Source organism: Geospiza fortis, unplaced genomic scaffold (genome assembly GCF_000277835.1).
Source record: "Geospiza fortis unplaced genomic scaffold, GeoFor_1.0 scaffold34, whole genome shotgun sequence".
Taxonomy (NCBI): Eukaryota; Metazoa; Chordata; class Aves; order Passeriformes; family Thraupidae; genus Geospiza; species Geospiza fortis.
This window is the reverse complement of record NW_005054474.1, coordinates 15,684-27,137: the sequence shown is the minus strand read 5'-3', so window position 1 is coordinate 27,137 and position 11,454 is coordinate 15,684. Positions and strand designations below refer to the sequence as shown.

The window sequence follows — 11,454 nt, the reverse complement described above, 5'->3', positions numbered from 1 at the left end:
AAATATATATATATAAACAGATATATTTTTATATATATATATGTATATGAAAGGACATGAGGGAACATACAGCCACCACATGCCTTTGAATTCCTGCATGCTGCAGCTGCTGCCTTGCCTTCAGACAGTGCAAGTTTCTTTATCCTGCAGCAAAATACGGATATTTATTTGACAGAAATCCATGGCATTGGTGCTGCTTTCCCACATGGCTGACAATGAAATGGAATTCAAGTGGATTTGTTTTGTGCACAACATTGAACATGTTTACACAGACCTGACCTTGCATCTAAAGGGTTGTAAGGAATCCCAGACACACTCTCATTTTTCCCAAGATTACCTCAAAATATTGTTTTCCTGCGTTATATTTTCACCTTAGTGCCTTTAAGACTCAAGAGTGAGCTGAGTAAATTTACTCTGGTGTCAGTGATGGAGTGGGTAGGACTACAGGACCCCTCACTCAGTGGGCTTTCCCACAAACCTTCTTGTTTTCCTACTCTTAGGACACAAACGAGAAATGGGTGTGTTTGACTTCACTGATGAAGAAGAGAAAGCCCTTTAATATGATTATGCACTGGTCTAATAAAATGCATTGCTCTCTCAGAAATGAAGAATAAATAAAATATGATTTTCATCTGCATTTCCACTGGAAACACATTTTTCAGGGGTTTAATTCAAGGGTTACATTTACAAGGGACTTTTGAGGAGAGCATGTAGGGGCAGGATGAGGAGGAATGGCTTTAAACTGAAAATGGGCAGGTTTAGGTTGGGTATTAGGAGAAAATTATTTACTGAAAGGGTGGAGAGGCCCTGGCACAGGGTGCCCAGAGAAGCTGTGGCTGCCCCTGGATCCCTGGAAGTGCCCAAGGCCAGGCTGGATGGGCTTGGATCACTCTGGAATAGTGGAAGGTGTCCCTGCCATGGCAGGGGGGGGGCACGGGGTGAGGTTTAAGATCTTTTCCAACCCAAACCATTCTATAATTCTATTATTCCATGATGGCAACATCTTAAATATCACAACTTTATGACTTCTTTGAATGACATCTGTGCTTCTCACATGCAGTTAAACCCAGACTATGGAAATATGGACACAACAGCAGATACTAAACAGTGCCTGAGAACAGCACTTATTAAATCAATAATTGCTCTTATCAGTCAATAAACTCCTGGGGAAGCTGCTGATTTCCTCAGCACAGGATGGTTTATCCAGTGTATTGACAGGTTGTGTTATTTGCTGTTTGACCAGACTTAAGTAAGTGTCACTCTTTGGGAAGCAAATTTACAATTAATGCTTTAATTGACATTGGTAATTAGATGTTATTTGCAGCACTGCTCAGAGCTCCTATAGAAGATCTATCAGAATGCTGAGTTACCAATTCTAAAGACCAAGTACAGAAAATTCTCCTTATTTCTGTTTTCTGCAGAACGAGGTAAAAGAGGGAGAAAAAAACAATCCAAGGACTTGCCAATGGCTCCCCATAGTGTTGGTGGCAGAGACCCAGACCTTTCCTGCCCTTTTCTTGCACATTTATCAGCCTTTCCTCTTTGATTTTTATTTACTGAGACCCAGAACTCATAATTCACCCCTCACTATGCAACAACTGATGAGAAACTCGACAACAGCAGTTGCTCCTGATTTAAAGTGGACAGGGATGGGGAAGCTGAAGCCAAGAACCAGCCTGTGCACGATGAGCCTCAGAGCCTTTTAGATCTCCTCCTTGGTGCCAGATCTGTGCTGGCTGCTCTCCACCTGCCTGGCCTCCCGTGGCTTTGTTTATCTGAACACAACTCGCATTTAACCCTTTTGTTCCAGCGTTTGTCCCTTATTAGTGGCAGGGCAGGAGGGGATGAAAGGCTTCCAAAGCTCTTCAGTCCTGAATTGGCTTGCCCACACTTCTCCCATGGACCTGTTGTTCTCATCTCTGTATTGTGGGTTGGAGGGCTGCTCCACAAAGATAATTCTCCAAAAGGTTTTGGATTTTGACAGCATTAAGATCAACGTGCAAAGCCTGCACTGCTTTTACTGCACATTGTGTCCCTGCAGAAAGTGCAGCCACTGGGGCAGGGAGAGGCTGTGGAAAACATCTACAACCCCTTGTTATTTACAACCCCTTGTTATCCTGCTGTCCAGTTATGTGGATAACGAGCTGGATGGGCAGGAGTTTAATTTTTTTCTTTCCTGCTTTATATAGCACTGATTAGAAGTTTTACATTCAATTTCTAAATACAAAATAAACCAGTGAGCTCTCGCACCCGACTCCGCGGCATCCACCACGCTGAGCCTCCTCTCTGCTGTCCAGCTATGTGGATAACCACCTGGCTGGGCAGCAGTTTAATTTATTCATTCCCGCTTTATACAGCACTGATTAGAAGTTTTACATTCAATTTCTAAATACAATAAACCAGTGAGCTCTCGCACCTGACTCCGCGGCATCCACCGCACTGAGCCTCCTCTCTGCCCTCCCCGTGGCTGCCTGCTGCTCTCCTGCTCCAGCAATCTGTTCAGCCGGCTGGCAAAGCCACAGTCAGCAGCAGCAGGCTACTTAGCAGCTTTTCTGCACTCTCTGAGCTCCCCACACGGGTTCTGGTTCCATACCCTTCCTGCTGTGTCCCTAGAAGGGACATCAGCCCTTTGCCAGTCCTGTGCCTGCACACACACGACCCCACACACACATTATCCAACCATCCCAGCTCCTTTGTTATGGCTCTTTGTGTTTTCCAGAGAAAATGTGGCCGCCCTGGATCCCTGGAAGTGTCCAAGGCCAGGTTGGATGGGGCTTGGAGCAACCTGGTGATGTCTCGGGGTTTAGCTTTTCTATTTTTCAGATTCTGTGCTGCTTTAGTGTGTGGGTCTGGGTTTCATATCAGGGCATGCTGAGCTCTGTGCACAGAGCAGGGAGACAAAACAATTCCTGCTCCAGCTGGGCACCAAGGACAAATGATCCAAATCTCAGCCCCAAGAGCACAAACACCGTGGGCTGGAGAGAGAAAAACAAGCAGGGTGGGACTGCAGGGGCTAAAGCTGGAATGGGACAATGAAGTGCAAGATGCAAATGGAGCAGAACTGATCCCAGGGAGAGACCCCGGGAGCGCTCGTGCATTTTGGGGCCATTTTGGTTCATCTTGGGTGCAGCCCTGGCTGGGCTCTTGTGCTGCCCAAGGTGCATCCATGGAGGAGATCCTTTTAATAAATCCCTGCTTTATTCTTTAGCTCTGTCCAGTCTCTGTTCTAGGTCAGCCTTCACAAGGCATCACTGGGATAGTGGAAGGTGTCCCTGCCCATGGGAGGGGGTAGGAACTGGATGATCTTTAAGGTCATTTGCAATAGAAACCATTCTGTGATTCCATAATCGATTGATTAATCCAGGGTTAGGTTACCTGCTTGGGTTTTGCAGTTTTATTAGCAGGATCTGTAGGAAGTAGCAGGCAGGCAAGGTCACAGAGTACATGTGCACACACCTTTCCCTGTGTTAAGTACTTCCCACAACAATTTCCAGGGGTTTGGGTCTCTCCAGCCTCATGCCCCATAGCCAATACTTTAAACTGGAGATTAAAAGCCACTATACAAGAGCAGGAGGTGACAGGACAAGGGATAATGGCTTCAAACTGACAGAGGGCAGGGTTAAATGGGATATTAGGAAGAAATTCTCTCCTGTGAGGGTGGGGAGGACCTGGCACAGGTTGTCCAGAGAAGCTGTGGCTGCCCCTGGATCCCTGGAAGTGTCCAAGGCCAGGTTGGATGGGGCTTGGAGCAACCTGGGATAGTGGAAGGTGTCCCTGCCCATGGCAGAGGATGGAAGTGAGAAGACTTTTAAGGTCCCTTCCTACCCAAACCATTCTGGGATTCTATTATTCCATTATTTACTGCAGATCACAATTTGCCTTGACAAAGGGATTTATGAACAGAATGCTCACACAGAGATGTTACAAAGTGAATTGGTGTTTGTTTTATTTAGAAAGCACGAAAGCTGGGGCAGAGGATAATCAAGGGTAAGATTAGGAAGCCTTTTTCATACTTGTGTGTTTGAATAAGACCTGGTGCCTAAGGACATCTGAGTAACTGATCCTGTGGGGCAAACTCATTCCATCCAGTTTATCTACCTGAAGATAAGTTCACCTGGATTTTAAGTCTTCTCCCATAAGGGGCAGAAGCACTGGAATTTCCAGTTGGGTTTAGATATCTGTCCTACCATGAGAGGAAAAAGCTTCTGCAAGTCTTTGTTACCCAGAGATTTGTGTAGTAAAGGCTGGGACAGACTGATACAGAACTAATTTCTTCCTATATCCCAGTTTACCTTCAGGGCACAGGGACAAGATCCAGAAATCATGGGAGAATTCCAGTGAGGTCCCACATGGAGAACAGAAAGGCCAGAGCACACAGGGCTGGCTAAGGCAGGATTATGCACAGATATGATCAATAATATTTAAGGGAAATCATGGCTTTATTCTTTTCTTCCTCTTTCCTGTTAAAGGATGTGAAACTAGAAGTGGACTGAGGTCACCATAGCAACTAAGCATCATCTAAACATTATGTGAGTCCTTCCTTTGAGTCTGGCTGTCACAGAATCATCCATCAGAGTGCAGGATCAATGCAATTACTATTGAAGGGTCTCCTAGCTCTAGGGAGGGCAGGGATCATATTTGAGAGAAAAACAAAAGTTTTTTTCAAACAAGAACCATGAAATAATTTGAAACATTGCCCAAAAGAGATTGTCAGTTCTGAAATAACTCCTAGAGAAGAAAACAAATTAAATGTCTTGTTCAAAGGTAAGCATGAATGTGTGCCCACCACACCTAAAATCCTGCAATCACCTGGAGCTCTTTCCCCAAACATTTGGGTCAAGAGGAGAAAGATGAACAGAGCAAAGATTATTAGGAAAGGTTGAAGGATTTGCTCATGTTGCCCCTGCAGTGATACTTCAATCTATCACCTTTTGCAGTCCAAGTGTTCTCCAAACCACTCAGCAGCTCTCAGCATCTTCCACCCTTGAATTCTTCCCAAAGGTGCAGGATTTTTTTTTTCCACCAAGGCCAAATTAGCTCTCAGATCAAAGTTCTTGAGCTGTGTTGCAGCTTTCCCCTGACCACTGCAGGATGTCACCCTGCAGAGGACCAAGGACTTGATCTTCAGCTGAAAAGCTCTTGCTCATGCTGCACGTTTGAGTATCAGAGACACAGAGCTTTATGTCCCCATAATTTGGTGGGAAAGGCCACAATACGTCTTTTTTTTCTGCTAGAAAGCATCTGAGAGGCTCAGCTGCTTGAATAGAATTGAAGCTCCAGTTACTGTTCTTTGATGACTGCATTTCCCTCCCATTTTCTCTGCATTGCAGATGGACTTCATGATGCTGTGACCATGGAGGCTTAATTACAGCTTGTCCTCCTCTCTTTGGAAAAGCTGGAGTAATCTCATGGCTTTACTGCCTGTGCAAAGCTCATGGATGAAAACCAGCTGAAAATGGCTTGTTATCTATCAAGTGCCATTTTATATATATTTTTAATTTTTTAATGGTTTATACATAAAATGGATACCTTTGCACTGAACTTGATTATGACTGCTATGTAGGATCTTATGTAAAATTAAGGATGAAACAAAGGTTTCCGAGTCCTGGTTGCTTCAACAAGTAAATAAATAAATAAATAAATAAATAAATAAAAATAAGCTCCAATGGCTAATTATCATTCCCATGTTGAGAATGCTGGGATGGGTCATACATGTTTTCCAGAGAGAACTGGTTATAGGGCTTTTCTTCCCTCAGTTTCCAAACAGGCTATTGGAATACTCATCCAGGCAAAACATCCTTGAAGAGAAATCTGGACCTTTGCGTTGATCTTTTGCCTTTTTGACAGGCTAATGCAATTTCCAATTTCCCTCTGCTGCAATGCTGACCTTAATTTCAGCAGTAGCAACAAAACCCTGCATCTTTTACCTCAGTAGAAAATAAGCACACAATCTTCCAGGGATATTTGGGCGTTTAGGAGGCCCCTGATCCTTATCAGTCACTTTTTGTTCCTGTCTAAACAGAAAACTATCAATACATAACCCAAACTAATAGAAACTGTAACTTGCAAATATTTCCAACAGCTTTCACTTTGGGAAGTCAATGACTTTTACTGTCTTTTCACCCAGCTTGGGGGTTTTGTACCATTTCCCCATGTCAGCTTTTAAAGCCCTTTACCAGGACTGTCTCCCCAAGAAAGGACACAAAAGGATTTGAAGATAGAGCATCACTTCCCTTCTCATTAACTCTTCTCTTGTCATCCTATTCCAGTTGATTAGGGATAAATCTAAACTCAGGCACAGACTGCTTCCCAAATCCAATTAACCCCGTGTTCATTAATCCCACTGTCCACCCTTGGCATCTCTACTGCAGCACTTACGAGGTTTGGGTTTCTTACACAATCAATTAATCAATTAATTAGTACAACAAAGTACTTGAGTGTTTCCCTGCATTTTAAATGGGATCAGTGACAGACTATTTCCAATTTCTTGGCATAACAGAGCTCATTGCCTGAGCACTGATTGTGTTCAACCAAGAGAAGCAACAAGCCAAAGAGTTTGGTTCTGAAATGTGAGCATAGGATGTAATTCCCTCTTAAACTCTCTAATACCTGATTACATTCTTTATTCTACTGGATTTTAATTAGGAACCCTTAATCCTGGTGTCAACATAGGACAGGTTTTCTGCCTTTGGTAAAAATTAGGAGAATTTTCTCTGTTGTACACAGTGAACCATGTTTTGTGGTAAATGTAGCAGGGAGCATCCTAAACTGAGCACCAGATAAACTACCTGAATTGCTGGAAGATTCAGTAAGAGATGCTCATATTTATTATTTGGATTTGTGAATGAAAGCGTTTTCCAAATGTGGAGCATATGGCAACGCTCAGAAACTGTCAATTATCCTTTGTATTATTCCTTACTGCAAATCAAAGGACTGAAAATATGTTCATTTCTGATCTGGTTATTGAGTTCCATTTGGGTGTGTTTACACATTCCAGAATATTTCAGCTGTACAGTGCCAAGCAGAAAGAGCCACAGATTTTGCTTCTGCAGATTTCCATTGCCAGGCAATATCACCTCTGTCTGGAAAAAAAAAAAAAGGGGAAAAAAAAAACAAAGAAGAGAAAATTCTCCAGCTGGGAGTGCAGATCACTGTGCTAGGGCCATCTCTAGGTTTTGCTATGTCCTACTGAAAGGTAACATCACAGAAAATATGGTTTTCTTCTTTTTACCTCTTCAAATATGCCTTAGAATGCTTTAAATATGTCCTGTTGTGGAGTGGGTGTTTCTGGAGCCAGTGTTGGGAGAGCACTGGAGAAATAGTAATATACAAGAGAGAGATCATGGAAGTGACAGCTCCTGGTGGAAATAATGTTTGATGGATATCAGTCACAGAAATCCATGTGGAAGAGGGAAAAAATTAATTTTGGGGAACTATCTAGAAGGAAAGGCACTGTAATCCCTACTTTTTTACAAGATGAGAAAAGACTCAGGAACTAATAAGATTTTTTCCATTGGAGGAAAGGAATCTCCAGTGGAGAGATTTTGAGAATGATATTTTTCTTCACAGCCTGCATCTGAAAGGAATGAAAAATTCTGGTGATTCTGGAGGATTGGAGAGGTGAAATGAAATTTTAGAAGGCAGGGTTGCCAAGCACACGGAATTTCACTTGGAACTTTCTGCATGATGTTGACAGCAGCTCAAAAATTACTCTTTGGTTTAATGGCAATGAAGGTTAAAGCAGAGCAGATTAAAACCAGCAACAGCTGGTATTTTTAGCTAAATACAGAGCTAATTTTTTCCAAAAAGCATCCCTCCAGATGACAGCTTAGTTAGTTAATTTTTCTTTTGTAGTCTCTTTTATTTTTTTTTCCCCATTTTGCTCCATATGAAAATCAGACATCCAAGCAAAGGCAGTCAGATTCCTTTCTGAAATTCCCAAAACAAGCAGTGACTTTGCTCACCTCCAGACAAGCATTTGAAAGGGGTCAGAGAAAGCATCTTCTACAAGAGCCCACTGTTTTCCATTTACTGAACTAGAAATCCATGTGATCACTTCATAAATTCACATCTAAATTTAAATATCCAAAGCCAGGTGAGATATTTCCCACCTACTCTTCAAGATCAGGACACCCCATGATTGCCCTGGGATTATGTTGTACCTTCAGGTGCCTCAGAGCACAAACTTTTTAAAAGTATAATTTAAAGTCATTGCTGCATTTGTAAAAATTATCTATGGCCATATAAAAATGTTGCTGTACTAGGAATGATTTTGCTATTAATAAATATTAGTGTCCATGACCAGCCTAGCTCCATAAACAGAGCAGCAGCCAGAGGACACTATAACAATCCCTAAAATGTGATTATCCATGTCTTGGAAACATTAGAGTTCTGTAATAACCCATTATTTAGAGAACCATCATGAAATGTGGCTTTTTTCATTAAACCCTCATTGAACAAATACACTTGGCTAATTAAAACTAGCAGCAATAATGGCAAAGCTGATGCTGATTCAGCCAGGAGAGTGAATGGGATGTTGATAATTGGGATGTTGATAATTCCACCTTGGGGTCAGCAGTGCAATCCCAGCCACATCTGCTGAGATTTCCAGCTACTCCAGGTTAAATGTTTATTTGTTTATCTAATGAATGATAAATCTTGGGTGTGTTCCTGGTGAACAGATGTCCAAAATCCCCTCAAACCCAGCCCTACACAAGGTAAGAGCTGTCACTTTTATTGGGGATCCCATGAAGAGATAAAGAAATGGGACATATGCTTCCACTGGATGGAAAATTCTTCCCTTAGGGTCATACTGTCACCCCATCACAGGCCAAATGGGAAGTACAGTGTGTGAGGAGATCTGTAAATCCTGGGAAAAATATTGAAAAATATTATTTCAGCCCTTTATTTTACATAGAGGAAATAAATAGAGCAATAAATAAATAAATAAAGCTTATATAAATATAAACTTACATTAAAAGCCTATATAATAGATATGAAATATACAATATACTTTCATTTTTATTGAAAGAAATTATGTTTTAATGCAAATAATTTGTATTATTTTTCTTTAAATAATTTATGTAAATAAATAAAATCTTTATTTAAACAAATAGAAGCCGTGAATATAATAAATACAATAAAAATCTTGATTTTATTTAAATCTATAATATTTTGGTTCAAGTAAATGTAAAAGAAATATAATAAAAAATCTATTTTTTAATTTAAATAATCAAATTCAAATAAATAAAAATATTTCTATTTAAAATTGTTTTCCATTAACAGCTAACCATTTACTTAAGACCTGGAACAGATCAAATTGAGTTGATCTTGTATCTGAAGTGGGTCATGGGTTAGGTGACATTGGTGATGCCTGTGCCTGCACATGCTGGAATGGATGTGAGGATTAAAAGTGAGGATTTCAGATTTCCTGGAGCTGTGTATAAAACACTGTCTCCTAAAAATGATGCTCCGTGTGTGTGGCAGTGCAAAAAAAAAGCAGATTTTTGACTCAAGGCTGTAAATGAATAATTAATTGATAAAATTAAATTGATAAAATTGATAAAATAATTAATTGATAAAATAAACTTTGGGAAAAATGAACTTGTTCCTCAAAGGACAGTGCTAATTAAGGGATCTGCAGTGGGTGCTGGGAGCAAATGGACCAATCTGTGTTAATTACTAGCACAGGGACAGAAGGATGTTTATATCTATGTTTATGTTTACATCTAATGAGACATAAACAAAAATCATCACACACAAAAAAGTGATGGAACTTCTGCCTCTCTCCAGAAATCTTTAATTCCACCCTGAACCCCCAACATGGAGCTCCTCACTGCTCATCTCAAGCCTCTGTTCTCCTTCAGCACAAGCAGAACGTGCTCTACATTTTAATTATTTCCTAAAATTGATGCCAACTGTGATCCCCAAGACTCAAACAAAGATTTGGGTCCCCACTGAATTCAGTGAGACCCAAAGGCAGAATATTCCCTTTAGCAGCTCAAATTTGTGATATTTTCATGCTGTGCAATCTGTGAAAGCTTTTTTTTTCACACCTCCCCTCCCACCCCGTGCACACTCACGTATCTACACACAAATATCCTGGTTTTCTGTGATTTATTTATAACTGGAGCCCAGCTGGAGAGTTTTTGATGTCTTAGGATGTAAGTGAGGTTTTACACTCGTGCTGGCCACGAGGCTTTACCAGGCAGAGGTGAAGAAGAAAGAGAAAATACTTTACCATCTTCAGAGATGATAAATCTGAAGAGTGCAGGACACTTGACAAAGACAATTTCTCCCACACTTGCAGGTTTCCAGCATGTGATATTGTCCCACATTCCTGGGCAACCTGTGGAAGAGAAGGGATAAAATATGTTAGTGGTGGAAATCCATGCCTTTCCTCACACTGTTGCTGAGCTTTGTGGTTGGTTCTTCCTTCTATAAATAAAAATATTCTTGTTGAGAATAATAAATAGCGTCACTTTCCCTGGGAAAATATTTTTCATTTATAGGAATAGGAAAAAATCCTTAGTGGCATCACGCAGTAATGACCAGGCTTTACTCTCCCAGAAGATGACATTCTTTAATCCAAATTTCACTCCAATATTGCCTGAAACAAATTTTCCCTTGAGTATGAAACCTGCTGCCATTTAGTTATCTTTCAGAAGGACTGGGTTAATAATAATAATAAAAAAAAAAACCACGAAACCAAAAATCTTACGTATCATATCTTTGATTAAACTCCATGAATTTCTGTTGGCTTTAATCCTTGTGAAGGTTTGGGAACTCACTCATTTTGGAATTTGTCTGAAAATTGAAAAGCAGTTTGTGCTTCATCCTGCAGCCATTTCTGTGAATATGTGAGACAATCTCACTCCTCCATCCCACTTATTTTCTTTAAAAAATGTCCTTCCTTACCAAAGAACTGTCCTAACATCATTCATTATTTTTACTGCAGCCATTGCTCTAGAGAATATAAACTCACAATGTCAAAAGAGGATTTTTTTTTTGACCTCTAATGATTTCTTGCATAAGCTAAAAATAGATGCAGGTCTTTAATAACAGTTCAAAGATGATGCCTCAGGTAACAAACTTTGAAGCAAAGGTCTGAGTGTTAAAAAATCCCAATTTCCTGCAACATGAATGCAGGAAGAGGAGGTGATGGGACTATGGGTGGGAGTTGTCTTCTCTTGAGATATAAGAAAAAATAATTTAAAATTTATTGTAAATTCAATAAAGGAACCCAGCTCATGCTTCTTTCTGGCCTCTGTGCCATAGATATGAAAAACTGTCTTTCAAAAAGAATAAATCTTCCTGTAATCTTGAAAACCATTTTACCAGCTCCCAAACCTAGAAGGCTTATCTAGCGTACACAAAAACTCAGAGAATATTTCAAATTTCCTACTAATATTTAAAAAAAATACTTAGTGAGTGCATCTCGAATAAAAATCATCT

The 11,454-nt window shown here is 40.5% G+C and overlaps 1 protein-coding gene across 3 annotated transcripts in view; it reads right to left on the bottom strand.

The window, feature by feature from the left end:
• The window catches only part of ADCYAP1R1 (ADCYAP receptor type I), a 58,315-nt gene extending 47,963 nt beyond the window's left edge, over nucleotides 1-10,352 (bottom strand). For all 3 annotated transcript variants that reach the window (XM_031062944.1, XM_031062945.1, XM_031062946.1), the window contains exon 1: nucleotides 10,241-10,352. In XM_031062944.1, the coding sequence (XP_030918804.1) occupies nucleotides 10,241-10,337 (97 nt within the window). In that variant the 5' untranslated portion in view covers nucleotides 10,338-10,352. The remainder of the gene's footprint in view (nucleotides 1-10,240) is intronic.
• Between the last annotated feature and the right edge of the window lie 1,102 nt (nucleotides 10,353-11,454).